A 22,402-nucleotide genomic window follows, 5' to 3' on the forward strand; every position below is an offset into this window, starting at 1 on the left:
CCTTTTTGTGTCCTGGTAGAACAATTTTGGGTTCCAGGTAGAACCCTTTTTGGTTCCATGTAGAACCCTCTGTGGAAAAACCAAAAAGGGTTCTTCGAAGGGTTTTCCTATTGGGACAGCCAAAGTACCATTTGGTGTTCTAGATAGTGCTTAGGATTGTAGGTATTAATTTCCAATAGCCATTTAGAGTCCGTTGAAATGTTGATTCATGCATAGAACGACATAACATTTGATATGCTTTTAAACGTTTCATACGCCATTATAAATGTAATGTAATGTAATGTAATGTAATGTAATAAAGGCTCATACACGCTTATAAGAAGTTATACCTCATTATAACAGCAGTCTGCCAGTGTTACTGAACAGACCATCATATCCACTGACTCATCATTAAAGGTGTGATGGTATGATTTAAGTTTTGATGAGCACATCACAATATGATGAGCCATGTTGTGACAGTGATATACTAAAATGTTAAACGGTGTCTTTCTAAGCAGAAGCTTGTTATACGTCCACATGAGTGTTCTTTTGATAAATAATTAAAAACACTCCCTATGTGTGGACATATAACAGAGCATGTTGTTTCTCATAGATGTTTGACATTTATGACTGTCTGTACATTGGTGTTGTTGTCTGTAAATCAGGCTGTGGTTGGGGACGGCTATAAAAGCCATGAGGGACACTGCTCTCCCAGGCACTCTGAACCTGATCACACACACCTCCCACAAGGTAAGCAGCTGCTCAGGCATCCTCATATTGATCATCAATGTATTGATTTATAGGTATAAGATTGACTGAGTGAACTTAATCCTGAGTCTAATTAACTCCGATTTTTATGTTGTTCATAGAACTCAAAAACATGCTTTATCAAATCAAATTGTATTTGATACGAAAGGTGTAGACCTTACAGTGAAATGCTTACTTACAAGACCTTAACCAACAATGCAGTTTTGAGAATACCTAAAAAAAATATTTTTTTTAAAAGTAACAAATAATTAAAGAGCAGCAGTAAAATAACAATAGCAAGGCTATATACAGGGGGTACCAGTACAGAGTCCATGTGCGGGGGCACCGGTTAGTCGAGGTAATTGAGGTAATATGCACATGTAGGTAGAGTTATTAAAGTGACTATGCATAGATAATAACAGAGAGTAGCAACAGCATAAAAGGGGGGCAATGCAAATAGTCTGGGTAGCCATTTGATTAGATGTTCAGGAGTCTTATGTCTTATGGCTTAGGGCCTTCCTCTGACACCGCCTGGTGTAGAGGTCCTGGATGGCAGGAAGCTTGGCCCCAGTGATGTACTGGGCCGTATGCACTACCCTCTGTAGTGCCTTGTGGTCGGAGGCCGAGCAGTTGCCATACCAGGCAGTGATGCAACCCGTCAGGATGCTCTCGATGGTGCAGCTGTAGAACCTTTTGAGGATCTGAAGACCCATGCCAAATCTTTTCAGTCTCCTGAGGGTGAATAGGTTTTGTTGTGCCCTCTTCACGACTGTCTTGGTGTGTTTGGACCATGTTAGTTTGTTGGTGATGTGGACACCAAGGAACTTGAAGGTCTCGACCTGCTCCAATAGAGCCCCGTCGATGAGAATGGGGGCGTGCTCTGTCCTCCTTTTCCTGTAGTTCACAATCAACTCCTTTTTCTTGGTTATTTGTTTTTCATTTGTGTGTACTTAAATGAAGTAACTCAGTAACTCATTATGTCTGACTCTCTTATTGACCTGTTAGATAAATAATCCAGTCATGTTCAGGAAACCAAGTGCTTTTGATAAACTGAGCAAATAATACTGGGCACTGCAGCCTTTTCTCACCATTAATGTGTTTACCAGACTGCCACTCTAATGCGTTTGTATTTTAGATGGTGTGGATGGCTGTAATCAATTCATAGAATGTCAAACTGACCAATTGGAACCCCATTCATAAGCATCCAATTAAATTGATACTATCACAAGTAACCTAGTAGTCTGAGTCCCACTCTCTTTACCTAACATGCTATTCCTTGCCACTCATTGTCATTGCCAAAGAGACTGGCCTTTACACAATCTCAACGTTCGCTGGATTTATGGTGGAGTTGCTCATTGGTTGTCGGAAATAACATTCATATTTTCCATGACAACATGTGGTGCCTCGGAAATAGAAATAGAATTTATAACAAAGTCAAAACCAACATTTAGCTGTTAGCTAGGCAAGTTGTTGTATTTTGACATTTTGTGGTTGGAATTGCAGTATGTATTTAGTGTGAGAATTTAGACTTCAGCTAGCAACTTTGAACATAGTGTTTTAGTCTGGACAAATAAAAAACGGTTGCTATACCAACGTGTTCTGTGGAGTTCCCATATTTGCATAACCGTTGTGATTGGAGGATAGCTGTGAGGTTGATTGAATCAGGATCAAATCCTCTGAATCAGGATCAAATCCTCTCATTAATGATAGAAGGTTCATATTTGAAGTTGGAAGAAAGGCCAGTCTCTTTTGCACATGACATGGAGTACAAGGAGTGGATTAGCTAAAGAGACTGGTACCCACAAAATCCATAAAATGTTACATTTTCCACAACAATGTATATGCTAATACAGCCATCAATGCATTATAATAAGTACACCCAACTAATTACAGTTTCATCTTAAAAGTACAGAGAACTAGGCTATATCAAGTCCTGTCAACACATTGTAAAAAAAGGTATAGTGATAAATAAATACAAATACTATTTCAACTGGACTTTTATCAGCATTTACAGTTGGGCTGATTAAAAATAAATGTTTATGTACTGCAAAGTGGATATAACAACTACACCGTCATATATTTCATTACATTGGCTAGGTTATTGTTAGATTGTAAAAAAACTTGCCGCTGCGAGACAGTTTGTCAGTGCTGCAACACAGGCATTTTGAAAAATCACTTTTGAACCAGCACACCTGTACGGTGTGTAATGGTTAATATATTATGAGGAAATTCGGGGATCCAGTAAGGTATTTCCAGTGTACATTATGTTAGCCTGTGATTCACTGTGTATTCAGACCTCAGTTTTGGTATTGGGGAGTAGCCTACTGTTGTTCTAAGGAACAGTCAGGGCTGCTGTAGAAACAGTCTAATTGGACAGAAACTGAATATCTACTATTTTTTATAAAAAATAATAAGTTGGTTTCCAGGAAACAAAACATACCTGACCTCATGTAGATAAAATACCAATGTGTGTTAGTAAATATGAACTGTGAGGATTTCTTTGTTAATTTCAATTTAATCAAACACTGGCATTGACCCAAATCAAGCAAGATAAACTCATATTCGTTGAAGCATGGTGGACTGGCACTGCTTCTGATGATAAACAGGGAAATGATAAGAAACCATTATATTGTCATATCACTGACAGGGTTGACATTGCTGATGAAATGAGGTTAGGAGATTGGTTACGGGTAGGAGGGACCTCCTTATACAGGCAGAGCCTTTGAGTGGACGGTTAGGTGTTCACACAACTCTGATCAGTACAGACATACTTTCTGAACTCATTAGATCTTCTACCTTTGGATAGGATATGACATTTTGAACAGAGCGAGCTTGGATTGTAACAAATCACAAACAAACTGTGGACTAGACCTTTACAGAATGAGAAACATCATGCACTTGACCTTTGGCTTCTTTTCATGCCAATCCAGCAAGATGACGGCTAAAGCTGAGATGGAAGCTGAGGAGGGCTACATATCCCCCCCGCCCACCCTCCCTTCCACCCCGTGTTCCATCCACTTGGGAGTCCAGGCGGGCAGTATGAGGAGGGGGAGCGACGTCCTCTCAACCAGCAGGGGCACGGTGAGGGAGAGGGGCCGTAACCGCAGCTGGCTACTCTCTAGCATCATCACGGTCAACGTCCTGATCCTAGGTATTGCTCTGGTCAGTGGCAGTGTCTTCAACAACGTCAAGATCAACGCCATCAATCTGCAGATCTTCCTCATCGTCCTCGTCATCCTCACCACTGCCTGGATGCTGTACTACACCATCTACACATCCAGGGAAGATCATGCTGTGCTCTACAAGGATAGCCATGCCGGGCCTGTGTGGCTCAGGGGTAAGAGAAGACACATGCTTTTCTGATCTTCTGGGTCTACAGCTGCTAAATTCCAGAAACTTTTCCAAAGTTCCCAGTTGTTTGTTTTTCCTAGCCCTGGAAATCTGTGAAGTTTGTGGAATTTTGCAACCTTACTCTGTAGGATTCACTGTCTGGTAATACCATTGGACATGAATAATCTCTCTTTGGATTGGGGAAGAGTTCTATTCTAATAGGATATCATTTACTATACCTAGACAACATTTTACATTCACCCATTGTCTTGAATGAGTGTGATTATTGAATAAGTGTGAGTGATTGAATGAGTGTGATTATTTCTAATTGGATTTCATTGTGTTTTTTTCTCTAGGTGGACTGGTGCTGTTTGGCATATGCAGTCTGATTATGGACGTGTTTAAGATTGCTAACTACGTAGGCTACCTGCACTGTGACTCTGCTGTGAAGATAGCATTCCCTGTCGTACAAGCTGTATTCATACTTGTCCAGGTAAGAACACAAGTTCTGACATCTCAAATGGAGCTTCCATTAGGTGATATAACATTAAGGAAACCACTGAGGGATTTGGCTGGTGGAAAAATGCAAGTATAGGTGATCATTGTATCTTTTTCAGACATACTTCCTCTGGCTCCACGCTAAAGACTGTGTACAACTACAACGGAACATAACTCGGTGAGGGTAACTAACTGCTACTGTATAACTGATGATTGATTTATTTATTGATGTTGTAAATTGATGTTTGATTGATGGTTGGACATTTAACATTGCCAGTTGATCTTAAATTTCGCTTGGGAAACATGAAGTCCACTCTATTCTATTAAATTCTGTTCTGTTCTCTTCTATTCTATTCTTACATAATGAAATAGTATTTAAAAATAGAAAGTATTCTATTCTGAACTCCTGTGTTTCCCTCTTGAAGCTGTGGGCTGATGTTGACTCTGTCTACCAATCTGATGTTGTGGATGGCAGCAGTAACAGAGGAGTCCCTACATCAGACTGTTGTTCCACCAGAGGACGGCAACAGCACACATTCCTATGACATCAGAGGTAGTGAATATTGTGTTGTCAAATATTCTCTCTAGAAAATCTAATGAAAAATGGTTGTTGTCAATTCCATTTCAATTCCGTATGTAAACTGAAATGGGAATTCCTTGTTTAAATGAAGGATCAATAAAATAAAATACATTTTGAGTTTACTTTCTGAAATTACTGAATTGAAATAGAACTGCCCCTGACTATGAAATACAACCAACCAACATAACAGAAAATCACCTCACAAGTCAAACAATAAAGCTCATCTTTCATTTTATTTCAGCCCCTGGCGGATACAGCAGCTGTAACTGCAGCCACTCTGCTTGTGCTGTCTTAGAGAAAGCCTATTACTACCTGTACCCCTTCAACATCGAGTACAGCCTGTTTGCCTCGGCCATGGCCTACGTCATGTGGAAGAACGTGGGCCGCCTGGTAGACGAGCACAACCACCACTCACTCCATTTCCGCTTGAAGGACGTGCTGGTGGGGCCTGCGGTCGGGCTGGTCATGCTGGTGGCGGGCCTGGGAACCTTTGTCATCTACAAGGTGGACGTGGAGAAGGGGGACCCAGGGAAACGTGACACGGTGCTGATGATACACTACGTGATGAACACAGTGGCTGTGACGCTCATGTCCGTCTCGACCGTGGCTGGTTGCGGCATCTACCGGCTGGACCAGAGGGACCACGTGTCGGGGAAGAACCCAACACGGAGCCTGGATGTAGGCTTGCTGATCGGCGCCTCATTTGGACAGTTCACCATCTGTTATTTCACCATCGTGGCTGTGGTGGCAACGGGGGCCGAGGGCCACCTCAACGCTCTCAACCTGGCTGTCTCCCTGCTCACTGTGATCCAGCTCTGCCTGCAGAACATCTTCATCATCGAGGGCCTGCATCGCGAGCCCTTCCATGAAGACATGCACCAGGCCTCCGTATTCACAAACCCATACGTCCTTCAAGCCCAAGCACATAGAGACATACACAACCTCCCAGGGACATTCATGGAGACCAAGTCGTCCCCGGCCCTCACAGTTCACAGTATGCATGTTGCTCCTTCTGCTCCTTCTGGCTCCCCCCTGCCTCAACGCCATAGGCTGACATGGAAGAGGAGAGCCCTGAAGGAGATCTGTGCATTTCTGCTGCTCTGCAACATCCTTGTGAGTAGCCTACTGCGTACCCACCACTGTCCTTTTCAAAATGGCTCTTTTAAAGGGCTTGTTAACCTAGGGTATTGTCCTTTCATACAAAACAATTTTTATTAAGTTTGGATGAAACGCCCTACTCACAGGGCACTCACTGGTTGAATCAACGGTGTTTCAATGAAATTACATTGAACCAACATGGAATAGACGTTGAATTGACGTCTGTGCCCAGTGGGTAGGTACAGTACTTCGAAAATTAACGGAAACTACTGAACCATCCCTTTAAATTCACTTTTTTCCATGTTTTCCTAACTTGCTCATGAGCCAAAGGGCTCCCTAGGATTTGTGCAGTACAATACATCATATTAGAGTATGATTGTAACTAGTATGTTTAAGTTGAAAGATTGTACTGAATATCTTGACTCTGTTTCCAATGACAGCTCTGGATCATGCCGGCGTTTGGCGCCCGCCCTCAGTTTGACAACACGATTGGAGCAGAGTTCTACGAGTTCACCATGTGGGCGGCTGTTGTGAATATCGGACTCCCCTTCGGAATCTTTTACCGTATGCACTCAGTCGCCAGCCTCTTTGAGGTCTTCCTAACCTCCTAAGCAGGCAAATTACAGAAACAATTCTGAAAATGTATAAAGATCTATGTTTTATTGTTATACTTTGTTCTGTCCTGAGCATGCACTCAAACATATATAAAGGATATAAAGAATAACATTATGTAATACAATTTCATTTTGAATGAAATATGTCAATATCAGTGAGCTATTAAACTGTATCTAGTAAACTGTATAAATAGTTGTATATTAAATTATAATTGATGATGACTTTGTAATAAATTGCACATACATTTACGTAAAACTTTTCTGGGATATGAGTCATTCTTCTTTGTGGCACACTGTAATACAACACAGACCAATCACTGGCACTGCTTATTTTTACTATCTCATGAGTTTACAACAACTGTCTTACCTATAACACAACATATAACGTTTTATCACCTCATTGATTACAAACATGGTTAAAACTATCATTTTAATCTGATGGATGGCAAGTTTTTACATCCATAGACCAGTCTATGGATGCATATTTCTCCACCCCCGTCCCTCAAGTGTTTAGCAAAGCAAGTGGGGGAACGAGCGCGTTGTTGTTGTTTGAATCCCAGGTTGCCAGTTTGTAACAATCCCAGGTTGTAACTACCCTAGTAAAACTGACTATCCAACCAATCCTCGACTTCGGCGATGTCATCTACAAAATAGCTTCCAATACTCTACTCAGCAAACTGGATGCAGTCTATCACAGTGCCATCCGTTGTGTTACCAAAGCGCCTTATACCACCCACCACTGTGACCTGTACGCTCTCGTTGGCTGGCCCTCGCTACATATTCGTCGCCAGACCCACTGGCTCCAGGTCATCTGTAAGTCTATGCTAGGTAAAGCTCTGCCTTATCTCAGCTCACTGGTCACGATAACAACACCCACCCGTAGCACGCACTCCAGCAGGTATATCTCGGTGGTCATCCCCAAAGCCAACACCTCCTTTGGCCGCCTTTCCTTACAGTTCTCTGCTGCCAGTGACTGGAATGAATTGCAAAAATCGCTGAAGCTGGAGACTTACATTTCCCTCACTAACTTTAAACATCAGCTATCTGAGCAGCTAACCGATCGCTGCAGCTGTACATAGTCCATCTGTAAATAGCCCACCCAATCTACCTACCTTATCCCCAAATTGTTTTTAATTACTTTGCTGCTCTTTTGCACACCAGTATCACTACTTACACACCATCATCTGCTCATCATCATCTGCTCATCTATCACTCCAGTGTTAATCTGTGAAACCGTGAAACTATGCAAGACATACAAATAAACTAATAAACAAAACAACAAACCGTGACGAAGAGGTGCAACATACACTTACTCCAAAAATAATCTCCCACAACTCCTAGTGGGAGAAACAACAACTTAAATATGATCCCCAATTAGAGACAACGATGACCAGCTGCCTCTAATTGGAGATCATCCCATAAAACCCCAACATAGAAATACAACAACTAGAACCCCACATAGAAATACATAAACTAGACAAAACCCCAACATAGAAAAAGAAACTAGAACCAACATAGACATAAATAAACTAGACAAAACCCTCTGTCACGCCCTGACCTACTCTACCATAGAAAATTAAAAGCTTTCTATGGTCAGGACGTGACACATACACCCCCCCCCCCCCCCCCCCCAAAGGTGCGGACTCCGAACGCACAAACCCAAACAACAAAAAAAAACAGGGAGGGTTAGGGTGGGTGTCTAATGTCGGTGGCGGCTCTGGTGCAGGACGAAGAACCTTCACATCCCGCGGATCCTCCTGCATCGGAGGCGGTTCTGGCTTATCCGCCAGCATAGGAGGTGGCTCCAGTTCGGGGCGTAGCCCCCGCTCTGCCAGCTGATCCCTCCGCTTTCGTGTCACCGGACCGTGGATCATCGCCGGAGGCTCCGGACTGCGGGCCGCCGCCGGAGGCTCCGGACTGCGGGACGTCGCCGGAGGCTCCGGACTGCGGGCCGTCTCAGGAGGTTCCGGACTGCGGGCCGTCTCAGGAGGTTCCGGACTGCGGGCCGTCTCAGGAGGTTCCGGACTGCGGGCCGTCTCAGGAGGTTCTGGACTGTTGGCCGTCGCCGGAAGCTCTGGACTGGGAACTGTCGCCGGAAGCTCTGGACTGGGAACTGTCGCCGGAAGCTCTGGACTGGGAATGCGCACTGGAGGCCTGATGCGTGGGGCTGGCACAGTTGGCGCCAGACTGGTAACACGCACCTCAGGGCGAGTGCGGGGAGCAGGAACAGGACACCCCGGACTGGGCAGGCGCACTGGAGGCCTGATGCATGGGGCTGGCACAGGTGGCGCCAGGCTGGTAACACGCACCTCAGGGTGAGTGCGGGGAGCAGGAACAGGACACACCGGACTGGAGAGACTCACTGAAGGCCTAGTGCGTGGAGCCGGGACAGGTGGCCCCAGACTGGTGACACGCACTTCAGGGCGAGTGCGAGGAGCAGGCACAGGGCGTACTGGGGTGTGGAGGCGCACTGGAGGTCTGGAGCGTAGGGCTGGCACAATCCGTCCTGGCTGGATGCTCACTTTAGCCCGGCAAGTGCGGGGCGCTGGCACAGGACGCACTGGGCTGTGAATGCGCACTGGAGACACCGTGCGTATCACCGCAAAACATGGTGCCTGACAGGTCACACGCTCCCTCAAGCGAGTGCGTGGAGGAGACACAGGACGTACCAGACTGGGGAGGTGCACTGAAGGCCAGATGCGTGAAACTGGTACATATGACACCGGACTGGTGTCACACTCCTCAGCACGCCCGCTCTGCAGCGCTCTCAATGCTAACACCTCTCTCCGGAATCTTGCGTCGAGTTCCTCACTCGTCTCCCTGACTGGCTCTGGTTCACCACTCAGCTCTCCACGGTAAGCACGAGGAGTTGACTCAGGTCCCAAACCTGAACCCACCAAACTCCCCGTGTGCCTCCCCCCAAAAATTATTTTGGAGCTGCCTCTCGGGCTTCCGTCATTGCCGTGCTAGTTCCTCGTATTGTCGCCGTTCCTCTCTCGCTGTCTCCGCCTGCTTGCCTTGATGGTATAACGGCTCGTAATATCGCCGTTCTGCTCTCGCTGCTTCAATCTCCTCCTTAGGACGGCGATACTCCCCGGGCCTTGTCCAGGGTCCTGCCCCATCCAGGATTTCCTCCCAGGTCCAGTCCTCCTGACCACGCTGCTTGGTCTGTTGGTGGTGGGAGATTCTGTCATGTCTGTCTGATGATGAAGGAGCGGACCAAAGCGCAGCGAGTGTATCGTTTCATATTTTATTTAAACCATGAAACTATGCAAGACATACAAATAAACTAATAAACAAAACAACAAACCGTGACGAAGAGGTGCAACATACTCTTACTCAAAAAATAATCTCCCACAACTCCTAGTGGGAGAAACAACAACTTAAATATGATCCCCAATTAGAGACAATGATGACCAGCTGCCTCTAATTGGAGATCATCCCATAAAACCCCAACATAGAAATACAACAACTAGAACCCCACATAGAAATACATAAACTAGACAAAACCCCAACATAGAAAAAAGAAACTAGAACCAACATAGACATAAATAAACTAGACAAAGCCCTCTGTCACGCCCTGACCTACTCTACCATAAAAAATAAAAGCTTTCTATGGTCAGGACGTGACACATACCTCCTCATGCCATTTGCACACACTGTATATAGACTTTTTTTTCTCTATTGTGTTATTGACTGTATGCTTGTTAATTCCATGTGTAATTCTCTGTGTTGTTACTGTCGCACTGCTTTGCTTTATCTTGGCCAGGTCACAGTTGTAAATGAGAACTAGTTCTCAACTAGCTTACCTGGTTAAATAAAGGTGAAATATATTTTTTTAAATATATAATATTATGTACAGTACACCCAAAACAATATTTAACCAGTGTTCTCTTCTCTGTATTATCAAAGGTATTCTGGTCTGGCTTCCTCTTTCTGTTCTGCCTACTCCAGATTCCACTGTGTTACAGTGGAATAGCTCAACTAGCCTGGTCCCAGATCTGTTTGGGTTATACAGCTCAACTAGCCTGGTCCCAGATCTATTTGGGTTATATAGCTCAACTAGCCTGGTCCCAGATCTGTTATATAGCTCAACTAGCCTGGTCCCAGATCTGTTTGGGTTATACAGCTCAACTAGCCTGGTCCCAGATCTATTTGGGTTATATAGCTCAACTAGCCTGGTCCCAGATCTGTTTGGGTTATACAGCTCAACTAGCCTGGTCCCAGATCTGTTTGGGTTATACAGCTCAACTAGCCTGGTCCCAGATCTGTTTGGGTTATACAGCTCAACTAGCCTGGTCCCAGATCTATTTGGGTTATATAGCTCAACTAGCCTGGTCCCAGATCTGTTTGGGTTATACAGCTCAACTACCCTGGTCCCAGATCTGTTTGGGTTATATAGCTCAACTAGCCTGGTCCCTGATCTATTTGGGTTATATAGCTCAACTAGCCTGGTCCCAGATCTGTTTGGGTTATACAGCTCAACTAGCCTGGTCCCAGATCTATTTGGGTTATATAGCTCAACTAGCCTGGTCCCAGATCTGTTTGGGTTATACAGCTCAACTAGCCTGGTCCCAGATCTGTTTGGGTTATATAGCTCAACTAGCCTGGTCCCAGATCTGTTATATAGCTCAACTAGCCTGGTCCCAGATCTGTTTGGGTTATACAGCTCAACTAGCCTGGTCCCAGATCTATTTGGGTTATATAGCTCAACTAGCCTGGTCCCAGATCTGTTTGGGTTATATAGCTCAACTAGCCTGGTCCCTGATCTATTTGGGTTATATAGCTCAACTAGCCTGGTCCCAGATTTGTTTGGGTTATACAGCTCAACTAGCCTGGTCCCAGATCTATTTGGGTTATATAGCTCAACTAGCCTGGTCCCAGATCTGTTTGGGTTATACAGCTCAACTACCCTGGTCCCAGATCTGTTTGGGTTATATAGCTCAACTAGCCTGGTCCCTGATCTATTTGGGTTATATAGCTCAACTAGCCTGGTCCCAGATCTGTTTGGGTTATACAGCTCAACTAGCCTGGTCCCAGATCTATTTGGGTTATATAGCTCAACTAGCCTGGTCCCAGATCTGTTTGGGTTATACAGCTCAACTAGCCTGGTCCCAGATCTGTTTGGGTTATACAGCTCAACTAGCCTGGTCCCAGATCTGTTTGGGTTATACAGCTCAACTAGCCTGGTCCCAGATCTATTTGGGTTATATAGCTCAACTAGCCTGGTCCCAGATCTGTTTGGGTTATATAGCTCAACTAGCCTGGTCCCTGATCTATTTGGGTTATATAGCTCAACTAGCCTGGTCCCAGATCTGTTTGGGTTATATAGCTCAACTAGCCTGGTCCCAGATCTGTTTGGGTTATACAGCTCAACTAGCCTGGTCCCTGATCTATTTGGGTTATATAGCTCAACTAGCCTGGTCCCTGATCTATTTGGGTTATATAGCTCAACTAGCCTGGTCCCAGATCTGTTTGGGTTATATAGCTCAACTAGCCTGGTCCCAGATCTGTTTGGGTTATATAGCTCAACTAGCCTGGTCCCTGATCTATTTGGGTTATATAGCTCAACTAGCCTGGTCCCAGATCTGTTTGGGTTATATAGCTCAACTAGCCTGGTCCCAGATCTGTTTGGGTTATACAGCTCAACTAGCCTGGTCCCAGATCTGTTTGGGTTATATAGCTCAACTAGCCTGGTCCCAGATCTGTTTGGGTTATACAGCTCAACTAGCCTGGTCCCAGATCTGTTTGGGTTATATAGCTCAACTAGCCTGGTCCCAGATCTGTTTGGGTTATATAGCTCAACTAGCCTGGTCCCAGATTTGTTTGGGTTATACAGCTCATCTAGCCTGGTCCCAGATGGCGAATCGCATCTCTGCATGTCTGGCAGACATATCAGTGTGGATGACGGATCACCACCTCAAGCTGAACCTCGGCAAGATGGAGCTGCTCTTCCTCCCGGGGAAGGACTGCCCGTTCCATGATCTCGCCATCACGGTTGACAACTCCATTGTGTCCTCCTCCCAGAGTGCTAAGAACCTTGGCGTGACCCTGGACAACACCCTGTCGTTCTCCACTAACATCAAGGCGGTGACCCGATCCTGTAGGTTCATGCTCTACAACATTAGCAGAGTACGACCCTGCCTCACACAGGAAGCGGCGCAGGTCCTAATCCAGACACTTGTCATCTCCCGTCTGGATTACTGCAACTCGCTGTTGGCAGGGCTCCCTGCCTGTGCCATTAAACCCCTACAACTCATCCAGAACGCCGCAGCCCGTCTGGTGTTCAACCTTCCCAAGTTCTCTCACGTCACCCCGCTCCTCCACTCTCTCCACTGGCTTCCAGTTGAAGCTCGCATCCGCTACAAGACCATGGTGCTTGCCTACGGAGCCGTGAGGGGAACGGCACCTCCGTACCTTCAGGCTCTGATCAGTCCCTACACCCAAACAAGGGCACTGCGCTCATCCACCTCTGGCCTGCTGGCCCCCTACCTCTGAGGAAGCACAGTTCCCGCTCAGCCCAGTCAAAACTGTTCGCTGCTCTGGCACCCCTATGGTGGAACAAGCTCCCTCACGACGCCAGGACAGCGGAGTCAATCACCACCTTCTGGAGACACCTGAAACCCCACCTCTTTAAGTAATACCTGGGATAGGATAAAGTAATCCTTCTACCCCCCCCCCCCCTAAAAGATTTAGATGCACTATCGTAAAGTGGTTGTTCCACTGGATCAATTTGTAAGTCGCTCTGGATAAGAGCGTCTGCTAAATGACTTAAATGTAAATGTAAATGTAAGATCTTGTCAAAGTTAGTGGCAAAGCGGCAGATAGACAATTCACACAGCTTTGCCAAGTTGGCAAGACAGCACAAACAGATCTTTGACCAGGCTATCTTTGACTGAACATCACATCCTCCTGAAACGACCTGCATTAGTTCCTCTTCTCAACTCTCTGCACCAGACAACAACCTGCATTAGTTCCTCTTCTCAACTATCTGCACCAGACGACAACCTGCATTAGTTCCTCTTCTCAACTCTCTGCACCAGACGACAACCTCCATTAGTTCCTCTTCTCAACTCTCTGCACCAGACAAAAACCTGGATTAGTTCCTCTTCTCAACACTCTGCACCAGACAACAACCTGCATTAGTTCCTCTTCTCAACTCTCTGCACCAGACAACAACCTGCATTAGTTCATCTTCTCAACTCTCTGCACCAGACAACAACCTGCATTAGTTCCTCTTCTCAACTCTATGCACCAGACGACAACCTGCATTAGTTCCTCTTCTCAACTCTCTGCACCAGACGACAACCTGCATTAGTTCCTCTTCTCAACTCTCTGCACCAGACAACAACCTGCATTAGTTCCTCTTCTCAACTCTCTTCACCAGACAACAACCTGCATTAGTTCCTCTTCTCAACTCTCTGCACCAGACAACAACCTGCATTAGTTCCTCTTCTCAACTCTCTGCACCAGACAACAACCTCCATTAGTTCCTCTTCTCAACTCTCTGCACCAGATAACAACCTGGCATTAGTTCCTCTTCTCAACTCTCTGCACCAGACAACAACCTCCATTAGTTCCTCTTCTCAACTCTCTGCACCAGACAACAACCTGCATTAGTTCCTCTTCTCAACTCTCTGCACCAGACAACAACATGCATTAGTTCCTCTTCTCAACTCTCTGCACCAGACAACAACCTGCATTAGTACCTCTTCTCAACTATCTGCACCAGACAACAACCTGCATTAGTACCTCTTCTCAACTATCTGCACCAGACAACAACCTGCATTAGTTCCTCTTCTCAACTCTCTGCACCAGACAACAACCTGCATTAGTTCCTCTTCTCAACTATCTGCACCAGACAAAATGTGTATAGTTGTGTTGATATCAGTGATATGTATTTTCAAGTTTCACTTGGGCTCCCACTTGGGCTCCCGAGTGGCCCAGCGGTCTAAGGCACTGATTCTCAGTGCTAGAGGCGTCACCCTGGTTCGAATCCAGGCTGTATCACGGGCCGTGATTGCAAGTCCCATAGAGCGGTGCACAATTGGCCCAGCATCGTCCAGGTTTTGCTGGTGTAGGCTGTCATTGTAAATAAGAATTTGTTCTTAACTGACTTTCCTAGTTAAATAAAGGTTAAATAAAAAATGTATTAAAAAAATGTAATGTCACGTGCACATGTATAGTGAAATGCCTTTCTTGCAAGCTCCAAACCAAACAATGCAGTAATCAATACCAATGTAGCACAAGAAATAACAAGGTAGAACAAAAACACATGAAAATAAGAAATAAGAATAACACGAGAAAGTAAGATACTATGTTCAGGGTCAGTTCCAATACCATATTTCCAATGTGCAGGGATACTGGAGTGATAGAGGTAGATATGTATAGACGTAAGGTGACTAGGCATCAGGATGTATGAGAAACACAGTAGCAGCAGCATATATTAGTATTGGATGTGAGTGTGTAGAGTTAGTATAAATGTGTGTGCATGTTATGTGTGTGTTTGAATGTCAGTGTGGGTAGTCCTGTGAGTGTGCATAGAGACAGTCACCCTTAGAGGGGACTAAGCACACCCCCCTGTGGAGCCCCCATGTTGAGGGTCAGCGTGGCGGAGGGGATGTTGATAACCCTCACCATCCTTGGGTCGACCCGTGAGGAAGTCCTGGATCCAGTTGCAGATGGAGGTGTTCAATCCCAGGATCCTAAGCTTGGTGACGAGCTTGGAGGAGACAATGGTGTTGAACGCTGAGTTGTCAATGAGCAGCATTCTCACAAAGGTATTCTTATCTAGGTGGGTGAGGGCAGTGTGGAGTGCAATTGAGATTGCATCATCTGTGGATCTGTTGGGACGGTATGCAAATTGGAGTGGGTCTAGGGCAGTGGTCACCAACCTTTTCTGAGTCAAGATCACTTTCTGAGTCAAAATGCAGGCTGAGATCTACCGCTGAGATTTTTTTAATTAATATGTGTTAAAAAAAACAAGCCTATGCAAAATTAACCCTTTAAAAACTGTTCTGTAACAATGAGGTTTGTGTAGTAGGCTATAGGTCCAATATCACTGCATATTGGCTATGTTTGAATTGCTCTGCCAATGCTGTTCTTTTCAGATCATTTAGAAATTATATTTTAAAAATATATAAAATAAATGTATATGATCACACTGGTGTTGGATTCTGGGTTAAACTTGGAACATTGTTATACTAGAGACATGATAGATCAGAAGTAATACAATAGTATCCGAGGGGTGATAGAGAATGGTTTTTACATCAGAAGAGACTTGTTTTTACATCAGAAGAGACTGGTTTTTACATCAGAAGAGAGTTGTTTTTACATCAGAAGAGACTGGTTTTTACATGAGAAGAGACTGGTTTTTACATCAGAAGTTAATGATTATCTGAAGAAGAGCCAGATGGTTTTGGAGTGTGCTGGGTGGACGGGAGGAAGTCACAGGAGTGCTATAGGGGATACGGGTGGAGAGCTTTGGATTGGGCATCAAGGGGGTTGAGGTCAGGTCAGGTCACCTTAAGGGAGACAGAGTAATATATACAGTGGGGGAAAAAAGTATTTGATCCCCTGCTGATTTTGTACATTTGCCAACTTACAAAGAAATGATCAGTCTATAATTTTAATAGTAGGTTTATTTGAACAGTGAGAGACAGAATAACAACAACAAAAATCCAGAAAAACGCATGTCAAAAATGTTATGAAATGATTTGCATTTTAATGAGGGAAATAAGTATTTGACCCCTCTGCAAAACATGACTTAGTACTTGGTGGCAAAACCCTTGTTGGCAATCACAGAGGTCAGACGTTTCTTGTAGTTGGCCACCAGGTTTGCACACATCTCAGGAGGGATTTTGTCCCAGTCCTCTTTGCAGATCTTCTCCAAGTCATTAAGGTTTTGAGGCTGACGTTTGGCAATTCGAACCTTCAGCTCCCTCCACAGATTTTCTATGGGATTAAGGTCTGGAGACTGGCTAAGCCACTCCAGGACCTTAACGTGCTTCTTCTTGAGCCACTCCTTTGTTGCCTTGGCCGTGTGTTTTGGGTCATTGTCATGCTGGAATACCCATCCACGACCCATTTTCAATGCCCTGGCTGAGGGAAGGAGGTTCTCACCCAAGATTTGACGGTACATGGCCCCGTCCATCGTCCCTTTGATGCGGTGACGTTGTCCTGTCCCCTTAGCAGAAAAACACCCCCAAAGCATAATGTTTCCACCTCCATGTTTGACGGTGGAGATGGTGTTCTTGGGGTCATAGGCAGCATTCCTCCTCCTCCAAACACGGCGAGTTGAGTTGATGTCAAAGAGCTCCATTTTGGTCTCATCTGACCACAACACTTTCACCAGTTGTCCTGTGAGTCATTCAAATGTTCATTGGCAAACTTCAGATGTGCATGTATATGTATTCTTGAGCAGGGGGACCTTGCGGGCGCTGCAGGATTTCAGTCCTTCACGGCGTAGTGTGTTACCAATTGTTTTCTTGGTGACTATGGTCCCAGCTGCCTTGAGATCATTGACAAGGTCCTCCCGTGTAGTTCTGGGCTGATTCCTCACCGTTCTCATGATCATTGCAACTCCACGAGGTGAGATCTTGCATGGAGCCCCAGGCCGAGGGATATTGACAGTTATTTTGTGTTTCTTCCATTTGCCAATAATCGCACCAAATGTCACCTTCTCACCAAGCTGCTTGGCGATGGTCTTGTAGCCCATTCCAGCCTTGTGTAGGTCTATGATCTTGTCCCTGACATCCTTGGAGAGCTCTTTGGTCTTGGCCATGGTGGAGAGTTTGGAATCTGATTGATTGATTGCTTCTGTGGAGAGGTGTATTTTTTACAGGTAACAAGCTGCGGTTAGGAGCACTCCCTTTAAGAGTGTGCTCCTAATTTCAGCTCATTACCTGTATAAAAGACACCTGGGAGCCAGAAATATTTCTGATTGAGAGGGGGTCAAATACTTATTTCCCTCATTAAAATGCTAATCAATTTATAACATTTTTGACATGCGTTTTTCTGGATATTTTGTTGTTATTCTGTCTCTCACTGTTCAAATAAACCTACCATTAAAATTATAGACTGATCCTTTCTTTGTCAGTGGGCAAACGTACAAAATCAGCAGGGGATCAAATACTTTTTTCCCCCACTGTGTATATATATATAAATATATATATACACATACACATGTTTCCACCACAAGCATATACACACATACACATGTTTCCACCACAAGCATATATATATATACACACATACACATGTTTCCACCACAAGCATATATATATATATATATATATATATATATATATATATATATATATATATATACACATACACACACACTGCTCAAAAAAATAAAGGGAACACTTAAACAACACATCCTAGATCTGAATGAAAGAAATAATCTTATTAAATACATTTTTCTTTACATAGTTGAATGTGCTGACAACAAAATCACAAAAATAATCAATGGAAATCCAATTTATCAACCCATGGAGGTCTGGATTAGGAGTCACACTCAAAGTTAAAGTGGAAAACCACACTACAGGCTGATCCAACTTTGATGTAATGTCCTTAAAACAAGTCAAAATGAGGCTCAGTAGTGTGTGTGGCCTCCACGTGCCTGTATGACCTCCCTACAACGCCTGGGCATGCTCCTGATGAGGTGACGGATGGTCTCCTGAGGGATCTCCTCCCAGACCTGGACTAAAGCATCCGCCAACTCCTGGACAGTCTGTGGTGGAACTTGGCGTTGGTGGATGGAGCGAGACATGATGTCCCAGATGTGCTCAATTGGATTCAGGTCTGGGGAACGGGCGGGCCAGTCCATAGCATCAATGCCTTCCTCTTGCAGGAACTGCTGACACACTCCAGCCACATGAGGTCTAGCATTGTCTTGCTTTAGGAGGAGCCCAGGGCCAACCGCACCAGCATATGGTCTCACAAGAGGTCTGAGGTTCTCATCTCGGTACCTAATGGCAGTCAGGCTTCCTCTGGCGAGCACATGGAGGCCCCCCAAAGAAATGCCACCCCACGACTGACCCACCGCCAAACCGGTCATGCTGGAGGATGTTGCAGGCAGCAGAACGTTCTCCATGGCGCCTCCAGACTCTGTCACGTCTGTCACGTGCTCAGTGTGAACCTGCTTTCATCTGTGAAGAGCACAGGGCGCCAGTGGCGAATTTGCCAATCTTGGTGCTCTCTGGCAAATGCCAAACGTCCTGCACGGTGTTGGGCTGTAAGCACAACCCCCACCTGTGGACGTCGGGCCCTCATACCACCCTCATGGAGTCTGTTTCTGACCGTTTGAGCAGACACATGCACATTTGTGGCCTGCTGGAGGTCATTTTTCAGGGCTCTGGCAGTGCTTCTCCTGCTCCTCCTTGCACAAAGGCGGAGGTAGCAGTCCTGCTGCTGGGTTGTTGCCCTCCTACGGCCTCCTCCACGTCTCCTGATGTACTGGCCTGTCTCCTGGTAGCGCCTCCATGCTCTGGACACTACGCTGACAGACACAGCAAACCTTCTTGCCACAGCTCGCATTGATGTGCCATCCTGGATGAGCTGCATTACCTGAGCCACTTGTGTGGGTTGTAGACTCCGTCTCATGCTACCACTAGAGTGAAAGCACCACCAGCATTCAAAAGTGACCAAAACATCAGCCAGGAAGCATAGGAACTGAGAAGTGGTCTGTGGTCCCCACCTGCAGAACCACTCCTTTATTGGGGGTGTCTTGCTAATTGCCTATAATTTCCACCTGTTGTCTATACCATTTGCATAACAGCATGTGAAATGTATTGTCAGTCAGTGTTGCTTCCTAAGTGGACAGTTTGATTTCACAGAAGTGTGATTTACTTGGAGTTACATTGTGTTGTTTAAGTGTTCCCTTTATTTTTTTGAGCAGTATACATACATACATACATACATGTGGTGGAAACATGTGTTGTCTGAATGCAGCTGTATTGACCCTCTGGGCAAAATAAACTTGGTTAAGCTTTCATAATGTCCGTTAGAACCTAACACTGGTAATAGACCATTTGTTGGATTACTTGTGAGGCACAACTAGGAGAACATTGCTTCTTTTTTTAACTGGACTGATGGCCTGCAGTCTTCCAGCTGATAGTGAAACTGGGCCTGAGGTGCCTGGCCAGCTTGATATTCCCAGGTTCTGAACCATTGGGTGCTGGTAAAGGAATTGAGTCCTGGTCTGCTTAGACTCTCCTCTTTCAAACGGTCACAGTTTTTGGCCTCTATTGTCTCTAGATCCTGATAGGCTCATTGCGCCTCTCCTGTGAGATAGTTGGCTAGAAGAGCTGACCACGTCATCCAGTCCCATAATGCTGTCTGCCACTCTCTCAAATGTCACGAGATAGGCCTCTGGGTCATCATCATCAGTCATCTTAGGGAGGGTCTCTCTGGCCTTACTGGCAGGTGAGGGAAGAGGGACCAGACCCTCAGCTGCTCCAACAGGCCCCACTTGAGCTTCCAGGGAACCCATTTGTTGTATGAGGCCGGCCATGCCTTCTACCATGGTATTGGAGGTCTGTTGGTTGACTCCATGAAGATTTATCCCAGCATGTTTTCCAACTCCAGGGTTGGACATGGTTTCACTCTAGCGCAAAAGCAAAAAGAAAGGGGGAAAAAAAGTTGTTGGGAAGGATTGGGTGTGCTCGACTACACAAGCAGCAATGAGTAAATACACAACAACAGAGTTCAAGTTTCACATGGTTTTAGCTTTCAGTGTCTCTGACGTTGTAGTCCACAAGCCGATCAGGCAAGAGGGTGGTTAGATGGCGGCCACCTGTAGTCTCTCGTGGTGGTGTTTGATGCCAATCCATATATCGCCATTCCAGACATTAAATATGAGCCATCCTCCGCTCAGCAGCCCCCACTACTGAGAACACACCCTGGAATACTGTCTGGCCCCTTCTGAAGACTCTGTAAACAGCGAGAATGAGAGAGTTGAAAGCAGCATTCCAGGGCCAACTACTTCCCCAGAGTCAGATGAACTCTTGGATACCATGTCCAGTGATTTTAACAGAAAGAGAGATTATTAAAGTCCAGTGGTTTTAACAAAGAGAGATTATCAGTTTCCAGTGATTTTCAGGGAAAAAACGAAAACTGTGAACTCTGGAAAGGTTTCTGGAATTTAGCAGCTGTAGACCCAGAAGATCAGAAAAGCATGTTTCTTCTCTTACCCCTGAGCCAAACAGGCCCGGCATGGCTATCCTTGTAGAGCACAGCTTGATCTTCCCTGGATATATGAGAGAGAATGAGAGAGAATGAGAGAGAATGAGAGAGAATGAGAGAGAATGAGAGAGAATGAGAGAGAATGAGAGAGAATGAGAGAGAATGAGAGAGAATGAGAGAGAGCACGCAAGTTAGAGAGAGAGCACGCAAGTTAGAGTTTAAGTAGGCCCACTGTGGCTTCCTAACTGCTCCCCTTGAGTGAGGTCCAGCTTGCACTCTTGTGCCAGCCAGTTGATTAGGGAATGCCTTACAGGTGTGCTGATTAGTAATCCTGCACAGCTGTGTTGGGTGAGCAGAGTTTTGGCGCTGTCTTTGGCTGGCCTGGTGCTGGAGGTAGTGAAGCCTTCCACAGTGCGGAACTGAGTGCTGCTGTCCACTGTGCTGCAGCCAGTGTCCCTGTCCATGGTACTGAAGTGAGTGCACCTGTCTACTATGCTGAGGTGGGTGGCTCTGTCCATGGTGCTGCACTGGGAGTCCTTCAGCCACACCTATGCCCATGCCTCTCACGGTGCCACAGGACCCTCAAGCATAGTACGGTGTTGTTATTGTCGAAACGTGCATGAAATGCATTGAGTTTGTCTGGAAGAGAGGCATCATTGGGTAGAACATGGCTGAGTCTTCCTTTGTAATTTGTAATGGACTGCAGTCCCTGCCAAATGCGGTGGGCATCGGAGCTTATGTAGTATGATTCCACCTTATACCTATATTTTTATTTTGTTTGTTAGCCCTGTGTGCTGTATCCCTGTCCTTTAGCATAGCACCAAGCTCAGAGTTAATACAAGGCTTCTGATTGGGGAAGCAGCAAACCTTCACAATGGGGACAGTGTCGCAGATGCATTTCCTTATGAAGCCGGTGACGGAGGAGCTCGTCGATGTTGTCGGCAGAGTATCTGAACATATTTCAATCAGTGCAAACAAAGCAGTCCTGTAGCATAATCTCTGATTCTGATGACCATTTCTCAACGGTGCGAGTCACAGGTACTTCCTGTTTGAGCTTCTGCTTGAAAACAAGAAGCAGGAGTACGGAGTAATGATCTGATTTGACGAATGGCGGACAAGGAAGGGCCTTGTATGCTTGCTAGTTGGTAGAGTAACAGTGGTCTAGTAGATGTGTTGATGGAAGTTGGGCATAATGTGTCATAGTGACGCTGAATTAAAATCAGCGGCGACAAGGAAGGCAGCCTCCGGATGTACGTTTTCCTGCTTGTTTATAGCCTAGTACAGTTCGTTAAGTGCCAGCTTGTTATATTTCCTGTCCTGAGGTGGAATGTTTACAACAGTCATGATAACAGCTGAAAACTCCTTCAGG

General features: G+C 45.4%; 1 protein-coding gene across 1 annotated transcript; it reads left to right on the forward strand.

The window, feature by feature from the left end:
* The first annotated feature begins 783 nt into the window (after positions 1 to 783).
* LOC106606394 (proton channel OTOP2) lies at positions 784 to 7,106 on the forward strand. The gene is made up of 6 exons (XM_014202557.3): positions 784 to 4,063; positions 4,413 to 4,549; positions 4,674 to 4,732; positions 4,980 to 5,107; positions 5,376 to 6,247; positions 6,673 to 7,106. The coding sequence occupies exons 1-6, from the start codon at positions 3,607 to 3,609 to the stop codon at positions 6,841 to 6,843; spliced, it is 1,824 nt and encodes a 607-aa protein (XP_014058032.1). The 5' UTR covers positions 784 to 3,606; the 3' UTR covers positions 6,844 to 7,106.
* Positions 7,107 to 22,402: the final 15,296 nt, after the last annotated feature.

This window comes from Salmo salar, chromosome 06, assembly GCF_965601325.2.
Source record: "Salmo salar chromosome 06, fSalSal1, whole genome shotgun sequence".
NCBI lineage: Eukaryota > Metazoa > Chordata > Actinopteri > Salmoniformes > Salmonidae > Salmo > Salmo salar.